Source organism: Corythoichthys intestinalis, chromosome 21 (assembly GCF_030265065.1).
Source record: "Corythoichthys intestinalis isolate RoL2023-P3 chromosome 21, ASM3026506v1, whole genome shotgun sequence".
Classification (NCBI taxonomy): Eukaryota; Metazoa; Chordata; class Actinopteri; order Syngnathiformes; family Syngnathidae; genus Corythoichthys; species Corythoichthys intestinalis.
In genome coordinates, this window is record NC_080415.1 from 5,634,963 (window position 1) to 5,647,792 (window position 12,830).

The window sequence follows — 12,830 nt, forward strand, 5'->3', positions numbered from 1 at the left end:
GAATGGGTCTTATGTATGCGTTGTTTCTTTATAAAAAGAAATGACGGAACTTTACTATCTAACAAGAACTCAAGTACTAATGTGCTTCTCCAAAACGCAATACAAACAGACACTTAAGATGTGGGGATGGCGTGGCCAAACCCAGAGGTTGTGGGTTCGATTCTCTGCCCTGATGATTCGCCTAGGTATCCTTGAGCAAGATACTGAACCCCACATTGCTCCTGGTGCTGCGTCATCAGTAGGTAGATGGTAATGTAGTGTAAAGCGCTTTGAGCACCTTGGAAGGTGGAAAAGCGCTATACAAGTATAACACCATAACACCATTAAGACACTGATTAGCATAATCGCTACATAGCTAAGACCTCCGTGCTAAGTAGGAACGTCTCATCAACAAAGATTACAAACAATGCAATTGGCTTCATTTACTCACCTCTGATGGAGGCACACTTGATCCAACAACACAAAAGACAATCTAACTCTCGACACTTGGTAATATTAGTTGAATTGAGTTCATTTTGCCTACACTTATAGATTAGTTGAATTTTTCTTTTATCCCGGACAATAGTAATATTATTGATTCAGCAACCCAACCTGAGTCTAGCAGTGAACTCTCTCTCTCTAATCACTGGCGCGCACGCAAACTCACATTACACAAAAACGGGACTGCTCATTGCTGCCGGCAAAAATCGATTATCAAATTAGTTGGCAATCAATTTATGAATCGATTTCAATCGATTAGTTGTTGCAGCCTTACTACCAAGCCATGTTTATTTTTGTATATTATTTTTTTTAATTGTTCGTTGACGAAATATTTTCGTTATTGTCATTGTTGACGAAAAAAAAACACTGTTCAAGAGAATACTAAAGCTAGGTTCATACCGCAGGTCTTAATGCACAAATCTAAATTTTTGTCATATCTGTTTTTTTTTTTGCGTGCCCATTCAGACTGCCTTTGTCCATTGAGCCTGTTCAAGTATCATGCATGCGCACTAATCCGCAGTCCGAGATGCGCTGATGAAAATAACCCGCATGCACAGGCTCATCGAATGATCACACATGCTGGCTCAATGTCATTCAAAGGTGATCATATTTTAATTTCCAAAAAGAGGACACAAATAACAGACATAAATAATCCCCGTTTAACCTTATATTCAAAGTTTATATGGATCGATAGCATGCACGCACTGTCCGTGCATGACACACACACATACGGTCAGTTTGCCCTGACTCTCGGCCTTGTAAGCAATCTTGAAATATTGCTCGTATGGAGCAGAGAAATCTGACCATTCTCAGGCTTATCCTCAACACATTTTTTTAATGACTGTTGTGAAGCCCAACCCTTCCCCAAAAGCCGTGTTCAAGGCAAGCTAGGCGCTAACGCACAGCTGCACCGCTACCGAAGCACCCTGTCTCTCTCGCTCTTTGATGACGTACCGTATTGGCCCGAATATAAGACTGTGTTTTTGCATTGAAATACGACTGAAAAAGAGGGGGTCGTCTTATATTCGCGGTCTAGACATTATACCCATTCACAACGCTAGATGGCGCCAGATATCATTGAATCGATATTCTGTCATGCAGATCTCAGTTACTCTCCCCATTCACGACACTAGATGGCGCCGGATATCATTGAAGCGATGTTCTGTCATGGCAGATCTCAGCTACTCTCAAGTTAAACCAGTTTGCATAATTTTATTGCAATGTTTTTCCTTATTCAGATTTGTTTCAAGACTACAGTTACAGTTAGACTTCACTTTGATGGTTAATGCAGTTATTGCAATTTTGTTGTATTATCACAATAGATTGGTTTATTTACATTTCAAAAACCAGAAGCCGTTCATTTACGAATGTGACTGCACTTTAGTTTACATATTTAAATGTTCAGATATTAAGATTTGAATGAGGCAAAATAACATGCTTTTTCTCTCAAATATATTGTTATAATAATTTGTTTCGGATGTACTGTAATTACTTTCTGTATAAAAATAAATTTGGTGTTCAAAAAGTCTTTTTTCAAACTTTTCAAACAAAAAAGAGGGGGTTGTCTTATAATCAGGGCCGTCTTATATTTGGGCCAATACGGAAATTCTGATTTGGGAGACTTGACAGTTCAGACGCCGCGACATTCTGGAAAAAGAAGCCCAGATCAGATTTAAACCACATACGAAAGTGACCCAGATCGGATTTGAAATAGTCCACTTCTATGCGACTTGTCACGTTCGGACCGTCAAGTTAATACGCCTCACTCGAGTCGGAAAAACACGAAAGAATTGGATTTGTGCATTAAGACCTGCGGTATGAACCTAGCCTAAGAGTGTGCAAACAAGTAATTAGAGAAAATGGTGGCCACTTTGATGGAAGAAGCATATTAAATCTTTTCAGTTCCACCTTTTTAAAGTATATAATTCCACATTTTCATTCAGTTTTGACACCATTAGTGCAAATATATAATAATAATCTTAATAAAAAGAGAAAACACACAAATGAGGTTGCATTTTCTGTTAAGCAAACACGAAAACCAGGGAGCTGTCTATGGAAAAGCAAACCATTTTGAACCTGGGACAAGAGGGAAAATCGGTCAAAGCTATTGCACAAACATTGAGCTTTGCCACTGCAACAATTTGGAATGTTTTGAAAAAGAAAGAAACTACTGCGCAACAAACATCAAACTGGTCGGCCCAGGGTGACAATTGCAGTTTTGATAACAGAAACATTGTAAGACTTGTAAAGAAAATCCCCAAAACAACAGTCACTGACATCACTGCCAACCTCCACAGGGCCTGGGTGAAAATGTCACAGTCCACTGTTTGAAGAAGACTTTGAGAAAAGGAATGTATAGAAGCCATACCACAAGATGCAAACTACTTATCAGCACAACAAAGAACAGATTGGATTTTGTAGAAGTACAGGTTTTTCCAGGTAGGTTTTGGACTAATTGTTGCTCGTAGTTTTACTATGTTATATTGTGTTCATTGTCCATCTCACCTTAATTTGGCCTAATTCAAACTGGAAGACATTGGGGCTGGTGGCCTTGGCAAAGACGGCTGGGAAGAGTTTCGTACTGGGCTCCACCTGAGGTAGAAAGCAACCAAAGAAAGTTCAAATTCCACAATGTTCATGCCATGTTTAAATTTAATTCAACATTACCTGGATCAATATGAATGATAGAGTGCTTGTATTGATTTCTGAGATACCCACCTGATAGTATGTGCTAAGCTCTTTGCCGTTGGCGGTAAAAGACAACAGTCCGTTGACTGTGTCAACCAAACATCCAATCTCTAAACCATCATTACGCCTGCCTTCTGGATTGCTGCTCTCTCCAGCCCACACCATATAGCAGTTACCACGCTTTATACTGGAAAATGCACAGCATTGAACATACAATGAGATTCTGACTGATCGTATTGTAGTGGTTTTAGTCTGCAGTTTTCCTCTCTCTTGTTTATGTCTTGTTAACTGATTGATGTCAACTGATTTATTTTCTTCCAGTCCTTGCTTTTGCTTTCCCATGCACTAACAATTTAGCTACCTCCCGCCAGTCAGCTAGTCCGGGTGTGTCGTCTTGTCGGTTTTCGTGTATTTGCTTGTTCAGTTCCAATGTTACTTGTCACTTTTATCCTTTATTTGTATTTTAGTGATTCCACTGGCCTTGTTTGCCATTTTGTTATTTGTTTTGGGGGTGAATACGTACATTTTTCCATTTTGGGGGAAGGGGGTTGTTGGGATAAAATAAAAATTCCGTCCTATTTCCTCGCATATATTCATATAACAGTATGATTTTACATTTAACCTATTAATCAATATTATTAGTTTGATCACATATTATTATAAATCTAGTCGCAACAGTCAACATTTGGTCAGATGCCTACAGTCCGAACATCTTGAATGTAGACCTACTTCCTTTCTCTTCATAACTTTTGTGTAATATACTGTATGTAGACAGCCTTCGTCATTTAAAAACACGTTGGGGTCAATACATATGTCAACTGAAACACTTGTACCTATAAATTACTAATGACAGCAGCACAAAAGGGTCAATGGCCACGACTCCAGATGAAGAAAGAAGAACTGGCGTCAATGGCACCAACAGCAGACATCACCTCACCTTATCATGTGATTAGATGCTAATTTGTCCACGCCTTTGTAGTATTTAGGTAGCGTACTGGCTACTCAGCTATTTGTGTCATTGGTAGGGTGAGGGAACTATCTGCCAGGATTCTGTAATTGTCATTTACAGTATTTCTGGAATCAATATACAGTGGTATCTGTGCTGACAAAATTAATTGGTTCTGGAAGTTGTTTCGTAACCTGAAAATACAGTAAGTATAAACACGTTTTCCATGTAAATGCCCTAATCTGTTCCACCACCACCCAAAATTCAGACATAAATCTTTTATAATGCATAAAATTACATCAAAACGTGTGATAAATACATGTTACAGTTAGATTGTTGCACAATAAACATAAAATAAGAGTTGTGCATAATGTTAAAAAAAAAAAAAAAGAATAAAGAATAAGCTAATACACTCATGGAAAGCTGCCGGAACACGAGGGGCGAATGATACACAAATACATATAAAGTAGAGGTCCCTCTTAGCCAATTGGATGCCAGGAATGCTAGAAAAAAAGCCAATGGCAGAGCATGGTACGTTCAGTACACTCTGGGAACTGCGAGTACCAGTCCTACTGTATTTTTAACTTTCATACCCTGAAATTTGTTTCGTGACAAGAGGCAATATTTTCCCATTGAGGCGTGTCTTAAGCTGAAAATTCTGTATGTAGAGACGTTCGTAAGTAGAGGTACCACTGTATTCGGATAAAATTACTGTGAGTCTCGGTCTGTGAGTCTCTTTTTTAACCTATTATTGAATCATTTATGTACTTCTGCTCACAGGTATTAACGAACATAACATAGGAGAAGATAAATGGTACTGTTTCCCTCAACCCATATTGGTGTCCTGGGGACTTTAAAATGCAAAATAATTTAATAATCCTTATCTTCCAGTTTTGACGTCATTCTTAATGTTGTACATTCATGAGGCCTAAATTTAAAAGTCTTAGAAAGTATGACTTCACTCACCTCTCATGAACTTTGCCTTTCTCATCTCCTAAAGTCACTGTTACTGTTTGGACCTTGTCCAGACCAAAGTCAGGTTCATACTGATGAAAGTCAGAGGTTACCCAGCCCACCCACACACTGCCAGGTTCTTGTCCAGGGAAAATCCTTATGGAATATGAGTGCTACAGTAAGGGATAATAGCAGAATTACAATTGGTTTATTTTAGTTCCATGAATAAGGTTGCTTAAAAGACAATTACTGTATTGCCCTGAATATAAGACCGCCCTGATTATAAGACGACCACCTCTTTTTCAAGACTCAAGTTTGAAAATAGACTTTTTGAACACCAAATTATTTTTTATACAGAAAATAATTACAGTACATCTGAAACAAATGATTATAACAATATATTTGAGAGAAAAAGCATGTTATTTTGCCTCATTCAAATCTTAATATCTGAACATTTAAATATGTAAACTCAAGTGCATTCACATTCGTAAATGAATGGCTTCTGGTTTTTGAAATGTAAATAAACCAATCTATTGTGATAAAACAACAAAATTGCAATAACTGCATTAACCATCAAAGTGAAGTCTAACTGTAACTGTAGTCTTGAAACAAATCTGAATAAGGAAAAACATTGCAATACAATAATGCAAACTGTTTAAACTTGAGAGTAGCTGAGATCTCTTTGCCTGGCACGGCCAGACTGTTCTCCCTGTGTTTTTCAAACACTGAGAGAATAGTCTGGGACCCAGCCCATTAACGGCCTCTCGAGCAAGTACAAAATCAATCGACAAATCAGATTCGTTTATTTGCGTGACGTGTTCTTAACGAGCAACGTCACTCTTCCGCGTCGGAAGAAGGCATGTGCCGGTATGAGATTTTGACGGTACGATAACCGTGAGCAAAAATACCGCGGTTTCACGGTATCACGGTATTGCAATTATAGCTACAAAATGTGTTATTTTGAGATGTATGGGTTAAAAAAAATAACTTTTTTCCATTGAACAGGATTTTTTTTTTGTTTTTCAGAACATAGTTGCAAAGTGGAACATGAATATATTGTTAAAATAAATACATTATCAATAAAAAAACAAAATTTTAAATAAAATTAAAATATAACTAATAGACTATACCCACAGCCACAGCTCAAGTTGCTTAAGATTAGAGCAAGAACAAAATAATTTCTGTAAAAAAGTAAAAACACTTCTGAATAAAATTTTTTAAAATGTATACTGCATGACTTTTTTTTTTTTTTTTTTTTTTTTTGAGGGTGGAAAAGCTCAAGTGAAGTTTTGCCATTTTAAGCCACTGTGTCAAATCTGGTCATGCCTTTGTGTTAAAAAGAACATAAAGAATTCATAAGTTAATAAGTTAGTTAAAAATGTATAAGTTAGTATAAGTTAGTTAAAAATGTAAAAGTTAGTTAAAATGTAAATATTGTTGTGGAAAGGTTTCATCAAAAAAAAAAAAAAAACATTGGGAGTGAGACCTCTTCTTGAGCTAACAAACGTGGATTTGTGCTTAGGGCAAGATCATCTTTCCTCAATTAACGATCTTTGATGCTATGCCTTTCCCCCCCTTCATTCAAGCAAATCAAGCTTGTTTTCTCACTCTGCGGCTGTAACACTCGACGAAGTTGCTCTTCCAGCTAAGCCTAGGCTAACATTCATCTTTGTAAGCTTTTAGTTAGTGCGTATATCGAATTTGAAAGGAAAATGTGTGTTTTGGTTTTAGCGAACTTTTCCATGGTGCTAATCTGTTGAAGCTACTCACGTCTCACACATGGCAAAATACAATTGTACAACGTTTTAAATGTATTTATTTTGTATATTACACTTACCACGATTTGAGAGCTCAATAAATTGAAGAAAAGAACAACTTATGATTTGAGTATTTGTTTTTGGGTTTGCTTGCTGTTTAGCGTCACTTTCACACAGAAACAAACGGGAGGGGTGAGCGCTGCCGCGCCACGCCACTTCTGGCTGCATTTTTGACACATGAAAAATGGCGAATACCGTACTACGGTCTGACGGAAAATTTTAGTGGTTTTGAAACCGCAACGTTTTCACACCGCGGTAAACCGTGAAACCGGTAACCGGCACATGCCTAGTCGGAAGTCGTCTCCACAACAACACAGATGGCGAACAGGAGAGCCGAGAATATGTTGCAATCCACGGTAAAATCAGTTTTAAATTACCAAAAACACATCGACACTAGTCATTGACAACAGTCTGTCTCGAGCTAGCTACGTTGAATAAACTCTGCTCTCCTCGTATGTTTACTTCCGCGCGCAAGTCCCTCGTCCCGCCCATCGCTGATTGGTCCACTCCGCTGTCTGTTTGCTGTGGCTTGCTCCGCCCTGGAAATTTTATCCGCTTAATGGTGGCCAGACTCAATAGCTGGAACAGCGGTGAGTCTGGAGTACCAGGCTAGAGATCTCTCGTGACAGAACATTACTCCTCAAGTTCAGCATTTGCTTAATTGATACCTGGCGCCATCTAGCGCCGTGAATGGGTATAATGTCTAGACCCTGAATATAAGATGACTCCCACTTTTTCAGTCTTATTTCAATGCAAAAAACACCGTCTTATATTCGGGCTAATACGGTAATACAGGCTAGGAGGGCTTGATCAAGGGTATGACAATACAGTGATCCCTCATAAAAATGCAGTTTCGCGGATTCAGTGTACTGCAGGTTTTTAAAAAAGTAAAATACAGTAAAGTGTAAAAATGAAAAAATGCACCTCGTTTTATTTTGAGGCGCAAAAGACATTGTTTTACAACAGGGCAAAGAAGACTCAGGGACTTTGTACATACCCACGGGCACTCATACGAGGCGTGTGATTAGTTCCTATTGCGAGATTGACAAATGAGAGCACACAAAGCCCGCTAGAATCCTCTATAATGTACGGGGTAATTTTAACCTTTTTTTTTTTTTATCCCCGCTAAACACCTCTAGGATATCCGAGGGGATGTTCAGCGTTACTTTTCACCATTTTTACCTGCTTTGAGAGCACCCAAAGCTAACTACAAACCTCCAACACCTCACAAGGAGTTTCAAAAACTTTTACCCACAAATGAACCACTCTATCCCCTCCAAAGACCTTCAGGACCATTTCAGTGGTACTTTTCACCATTTTTCCCCGCTTTAAGAGCACCTAAAGCTTACTACAAACCTCCAACATCTCTGGGGGAATGTTAACTTTTATTTTACCTGTAAATGAACCATCCCATCCCTGCTACATGCTCTCTTTGCTCGTGAGTGGACGTACATGATATCCAGGTGGTGTGCCCCACGCATCATGTAGATACTGTTATCAAATCCTACTTCACGGTTTTTTACTTTATACGGAGGGTCCTGGTCCCCCAAAAAATGAAGGATCACTGTATATCGAAAAGGGATACATCGCGATACTTTGCCGTCTAAAAGGTTATTGATATTCATCGACATATCGACAAATGTTTTCGCTGTCTAAAAATAAATAAAAAGGAACCAACAGGTTGCTACCAAAATTTTCTGTCACAATAGTGTCTACGTAAGCTCACATGCTGCCATTGACAGGACGTCTAGTACCGTCAATGGCACTGAAACCAGAGCATTCACAGTCAGTTGTTTGTGGTCATTTACAGGTCATTTTCTGTTCATTTTATGGCATTTACAGGTTACTTCCTGTTGATTTTGAGTCACTTCCTATTCATTTGGGGCAGACCTGTGCGGTCCATAAGGCGAGCTAGGCCAGTGCCTAAGGGTGTTCCAAAAGGGCATCAAGAAAAATATTCAAATAATATTTGATGATAGCAGTCTTGAAAAAACTATACAAGACAATAAAACAAAACAACAACAAAACATATCATATTACGTCTTTAAATAATAATGAAATCATTTTTCTAGTGGGCCTTCTGTCCGTTTCACTGTTTCCTGTGATGTGGTAATTTCACTACAGACTCTAGTCCCCCTCTCCCCCGCAGACCAGCAAGCTACCTGATGGTGTTATTTTTAGCTTCCGCAATTGAGCGACATTACGGTGACGAGTCGACGTCATGAAAAGACAAAACCCTCCGGTCGCATTTTAGAAAGAAGAAAGAAGAGGAGCACGGACGTGAAAAAAAAAACAGGTTTGTTGTGCTGAAAACATTTTTTCAACTGCATAAACACGTATACTTACCGCAATTGCAAGCTAGCGGTTTTCATAGATTTTATATAACATAGTCCTAAAGCTAAATAAACTGTATACTCTAACTGTACTAATATTAGCCAGGTCTGTTGTTTTAGAAATATTTTCAGTATTCAACCAGTTGTTGAATCAGTTAAATTTACTCTCCTTCCCATTTTAGAGAAAGTTGGACAAAGTGTATGGGGGACTAAAATTGTGTCTTTCTGATTTTCATGTAATGTGAAGCACTTTTATCTTGTGTTAAATTTTGCTATTAAATGTGCCTTGCCTAAAATTGCCAAGGTTAATTAGATAAATACAGCATTAAATATCCAATTAATAATTTCATAGTTCTGTGGTATGGGGGACTAAAAGTGCCATGGATTTAAATGCAAACGTTTGTTATTAAATGTCTCATTAATTCATTAAAATGGGAATTCCTTTCATGTAAAAAAATATTCAATTTATTTTGTTTGTTATCATACTGGACTGTCTCAGGAAATTAGAATACACAATATTCTAATTTTTTGAGACAGTCCTGTGTATATATACAGGACTGTCTCAGGAAATTAGAATACACAATATTCTAATTTCCTGAGTCAGGAAATTAGAATATTGTGTATTCTAATTTCCTGAGACAGTCCAGTATATCATTTAATTCATTATTATTGGATGGTTGTGTGTAGTTGCAGTGCTTCATGAATTTATTTTATTTTTCAACTTGTAAACTCGTCAAAGATAGTGGTCGAATCCTAACACCTGATCGAGCTAGGTACAGTAGGCTGCAAGAATTTAGGCGCTATTATAGTTATGTCATGCTGGTTTCAAAATCAACAGCTATTTGACTAATATACAGTAGTATACATTATATATTATAATTATTATAATATACAATACATTCCACTTCATTCTCTTTGTAGATGCTCTTCTGAAATATTTTCCTTCCACCAGTACATCCCGGACCATCTTTTCCAGCCAACTTATCCACATAAGCACCAAGTTCAAGCCCACCAAGTCCAGTACCTTCCCACAAACAAAATGCCAGTGGAGAAAGAAGTGCACCTTCCAAAACAAAATAGATGCTTTTGCAAGGCGAGTAAGGTTATAGGTCAAGGTGGAAAAAAAAGTTGCATTTTAAAGTGTTCTGTGTGTGTTTGTATAGGTTTGCGCAGGTGGTTGTTAATAATATTGTAATAACAATTGAAATTTATGTTATTTATTTATGTGTGTTTTTGAAGTATTTTTGATTGGTTTTTGAATAGTTATTAGAGCATTTTTCTTTTAATACAAAGCGATAATGTGCTTTTTCAGTGTGAGTGTTTAAATATTTATGGTGAAAATAGCTGGGGGGAGGGGGGGGCAGCAAATATGTTGCCTACGGTACCAAATTGGTCAGGAACGGCCCTGATTTGGGGGCATTGTTGAGTCACTTCCTTTTCAGTAATCCAAAATCAACAGAAAGTGGCCAGTGAATTCCACAAAATCAACAGGAAGTGACCCGTAAATATCCCAGAAGGAAAAGGAAGTGACCAAAAATCAACAGGAGATAACGTGCAATGACCCAAAATGAACGCGTTGCCTGGCACTGGCTGCCACTGACAGCCATAGACGTCCATTGCGTTTGTTTCAAATGGAATGTACATCTGCTAATGATAAACTCATTCCAACTCAGGGCAGAAGGAGAGAATAGTTTGTTTTTCTGTTTGTTAGTTGTTTTGTAGAATATCCTAGAATGAGTCCCTCGCCGGTGTATCGATAATTTTTTTGTCGCCATACCGTGAGATCATTGATATCGTGATATCGCAAATCGTATCGAATAGTTAATTACTTATAGGGTCCCACCCCAACTTGATATCAAAATCTACCAACCAAATTAGGTGTAGGTTTCTGGGCATTTTGAGTTTCCCAAAAGATTGATTAAAAGTGATACCTTGAGGGCCCTTTCTCAGTTCTAAATTGCCCATTCCAGCTTTTTGGCATCAAATTTTAAATGTGATGATTCCAAACACAAATCACAGTTTCATTTGGCTTACCGTCGATGCTTGAATAAGTGGTGATTCATATTCATGCCTGTCATCAACCACCACATCTTCTGACAGACAGGCAGGGGAGGTATCTGGTTTATTTTTCTTCAGCAGGAACCTGAGAGAAAGAACATGCGGGGGAGGAAGAGAGAGATTTAAAGAGAGCGCACAGAGAGAGGAAGAGAGTCAATGAGTGTTAAAAGTATGATTGGCGGGGTTTTTTTGTTTGTTTTTTTCATTGTAAGGCCTCGTTTCCACTATTGAACATCACTCCACTTTTTTCAGTCAACAAGAGTCAACTTCAGTTTACCCAAGATCTATATCTGTTTCAGACTCTTCCCATGCTCATCCCCAGCGCGTACTTTAAGAAACTTGATTTATAATATCATCTTTTTATGTTTTATGTATATGGCGGAAAACACAGACAAGACTGATAAAAGCAGTTTCTGCTTTTGCACTCCTCTTTAAAATAAACTGCTGTATTTTAAGCCAAAACAACTGTTGTGTTTGATAGAACATATGCTGCCACAGCAGATTCATGGCACATTAAGCCCCCGAACTATTTTTAATTTGTCCGTTTTACCCTGGAAACCACTGTTTACGGACATCGCGCAACCGCTATTGTTTCAACCCAGCCATAAAATGAAGGTAATTAATTATATTTATTATTCAAAATGTCATTTTTAGCTTAGAATCATTAATTGATGTCTAATATTTCGTTTTAAAAAAAAAAACTTTAAAAAAATTATTCACTCGCATATTTTAAACTTTTATACAGATGACGTCACAATGAAAAAAATGGTGTCTTTAAAAAAAAGTCACGGATGTCGACCTCATAACTAACGCTTAATTGTATTTTTTTTGTTACTGTCACATTTTCTCTGATATGTTAGATGATAAATAATCGATCCAAAGAAAAATTGAAAAAAAAAAAAAAGTTTAAAAGGGGTAATATATGAAAAAGAAAATCTCGACCACTCCTTGATGTCTGCGATTTCTGCACCGCGACCCTTGTTATACAGTATTACCATGTTTCACCCATAAAATCCCAAAAAATCCAGCTGTGGCCATTCACAGCTGTGTCTTGACACTCCGTGATACATGCTACACAGAGTTTTTGGATCGAAACAAGGTAAGTACGCGATAATATCTTGTTAAAGTCAGGGCGTCTGTAATTCTGCTCTCGCGTGCTGTCACCTCCAGATAGGGTTATGCTGTTAATTTTTTTTTTTTAAATGCCCTCCTATTTTTATTTATTGTTTTTTTTTTTTGGGGGGGGGGGGTCTGTGGGAGGGGGAAAAAGGTCTTATATGGATCTTTCTGTAACTTTGTCAAATCTGAATAAATACATTCCGACACAAAAAAACAAACAAAAAAAGAGAAACACAACTTGTTAATCATCTTTTAGGCATCCAGGAATGCAAAAAAACCCAAAAAACATTTGTCTCAATACCACTCAAAATTGTCTGTCTAAATAAATAATATAACAAAAAACTTCATAGTTAGGGAATAACAAAAATAAATAAAAATTGAGCCTTCCTTCAGGAAAAACACTACTGCTTTTTTCCACAGGCACAGCCAAACTCA

At 37.6% G+C, this 12,830-nt stretch overlaps 1 protein-coding gene across 3 annotated transcripts in view; it reads right to left on the reverse strand.

Annotated features, from left to right (window-relative positions):
• The window catches only part of ryr2a (ryanodine receptor 2a (cardiac)), a 356,843-nt gene that overhangs the window by 239,713 nt on the left and 104,300 nt on the right, over positions 1–12,830 (reverse strand). For all 3 annotated transcript variants that reach the window (XM_057825571.1, XM_057825570.1, XM_057825572.1), the window contains 4 exons: positions 11,253–11,361; positions 5,081–5,241; positions 3,199–3,355; positions 2,986–3,072 (listed from right to left, as the gene is read on the reverse strand). In XM_057825571.1, coding sequence (XP_057681554.1) covers positions 2,986–3,072; positions 3,199–3,355; positions 5,081–5,241; positions 11,253–11,361 — 514 coding nt within the window. The remainder of the gene's footprint in view (positions 1–2,985; positions 3,073–3,198; positions 3,356–5,080; positions 5,242–11,252; positions 11,362–12,830) is intronic.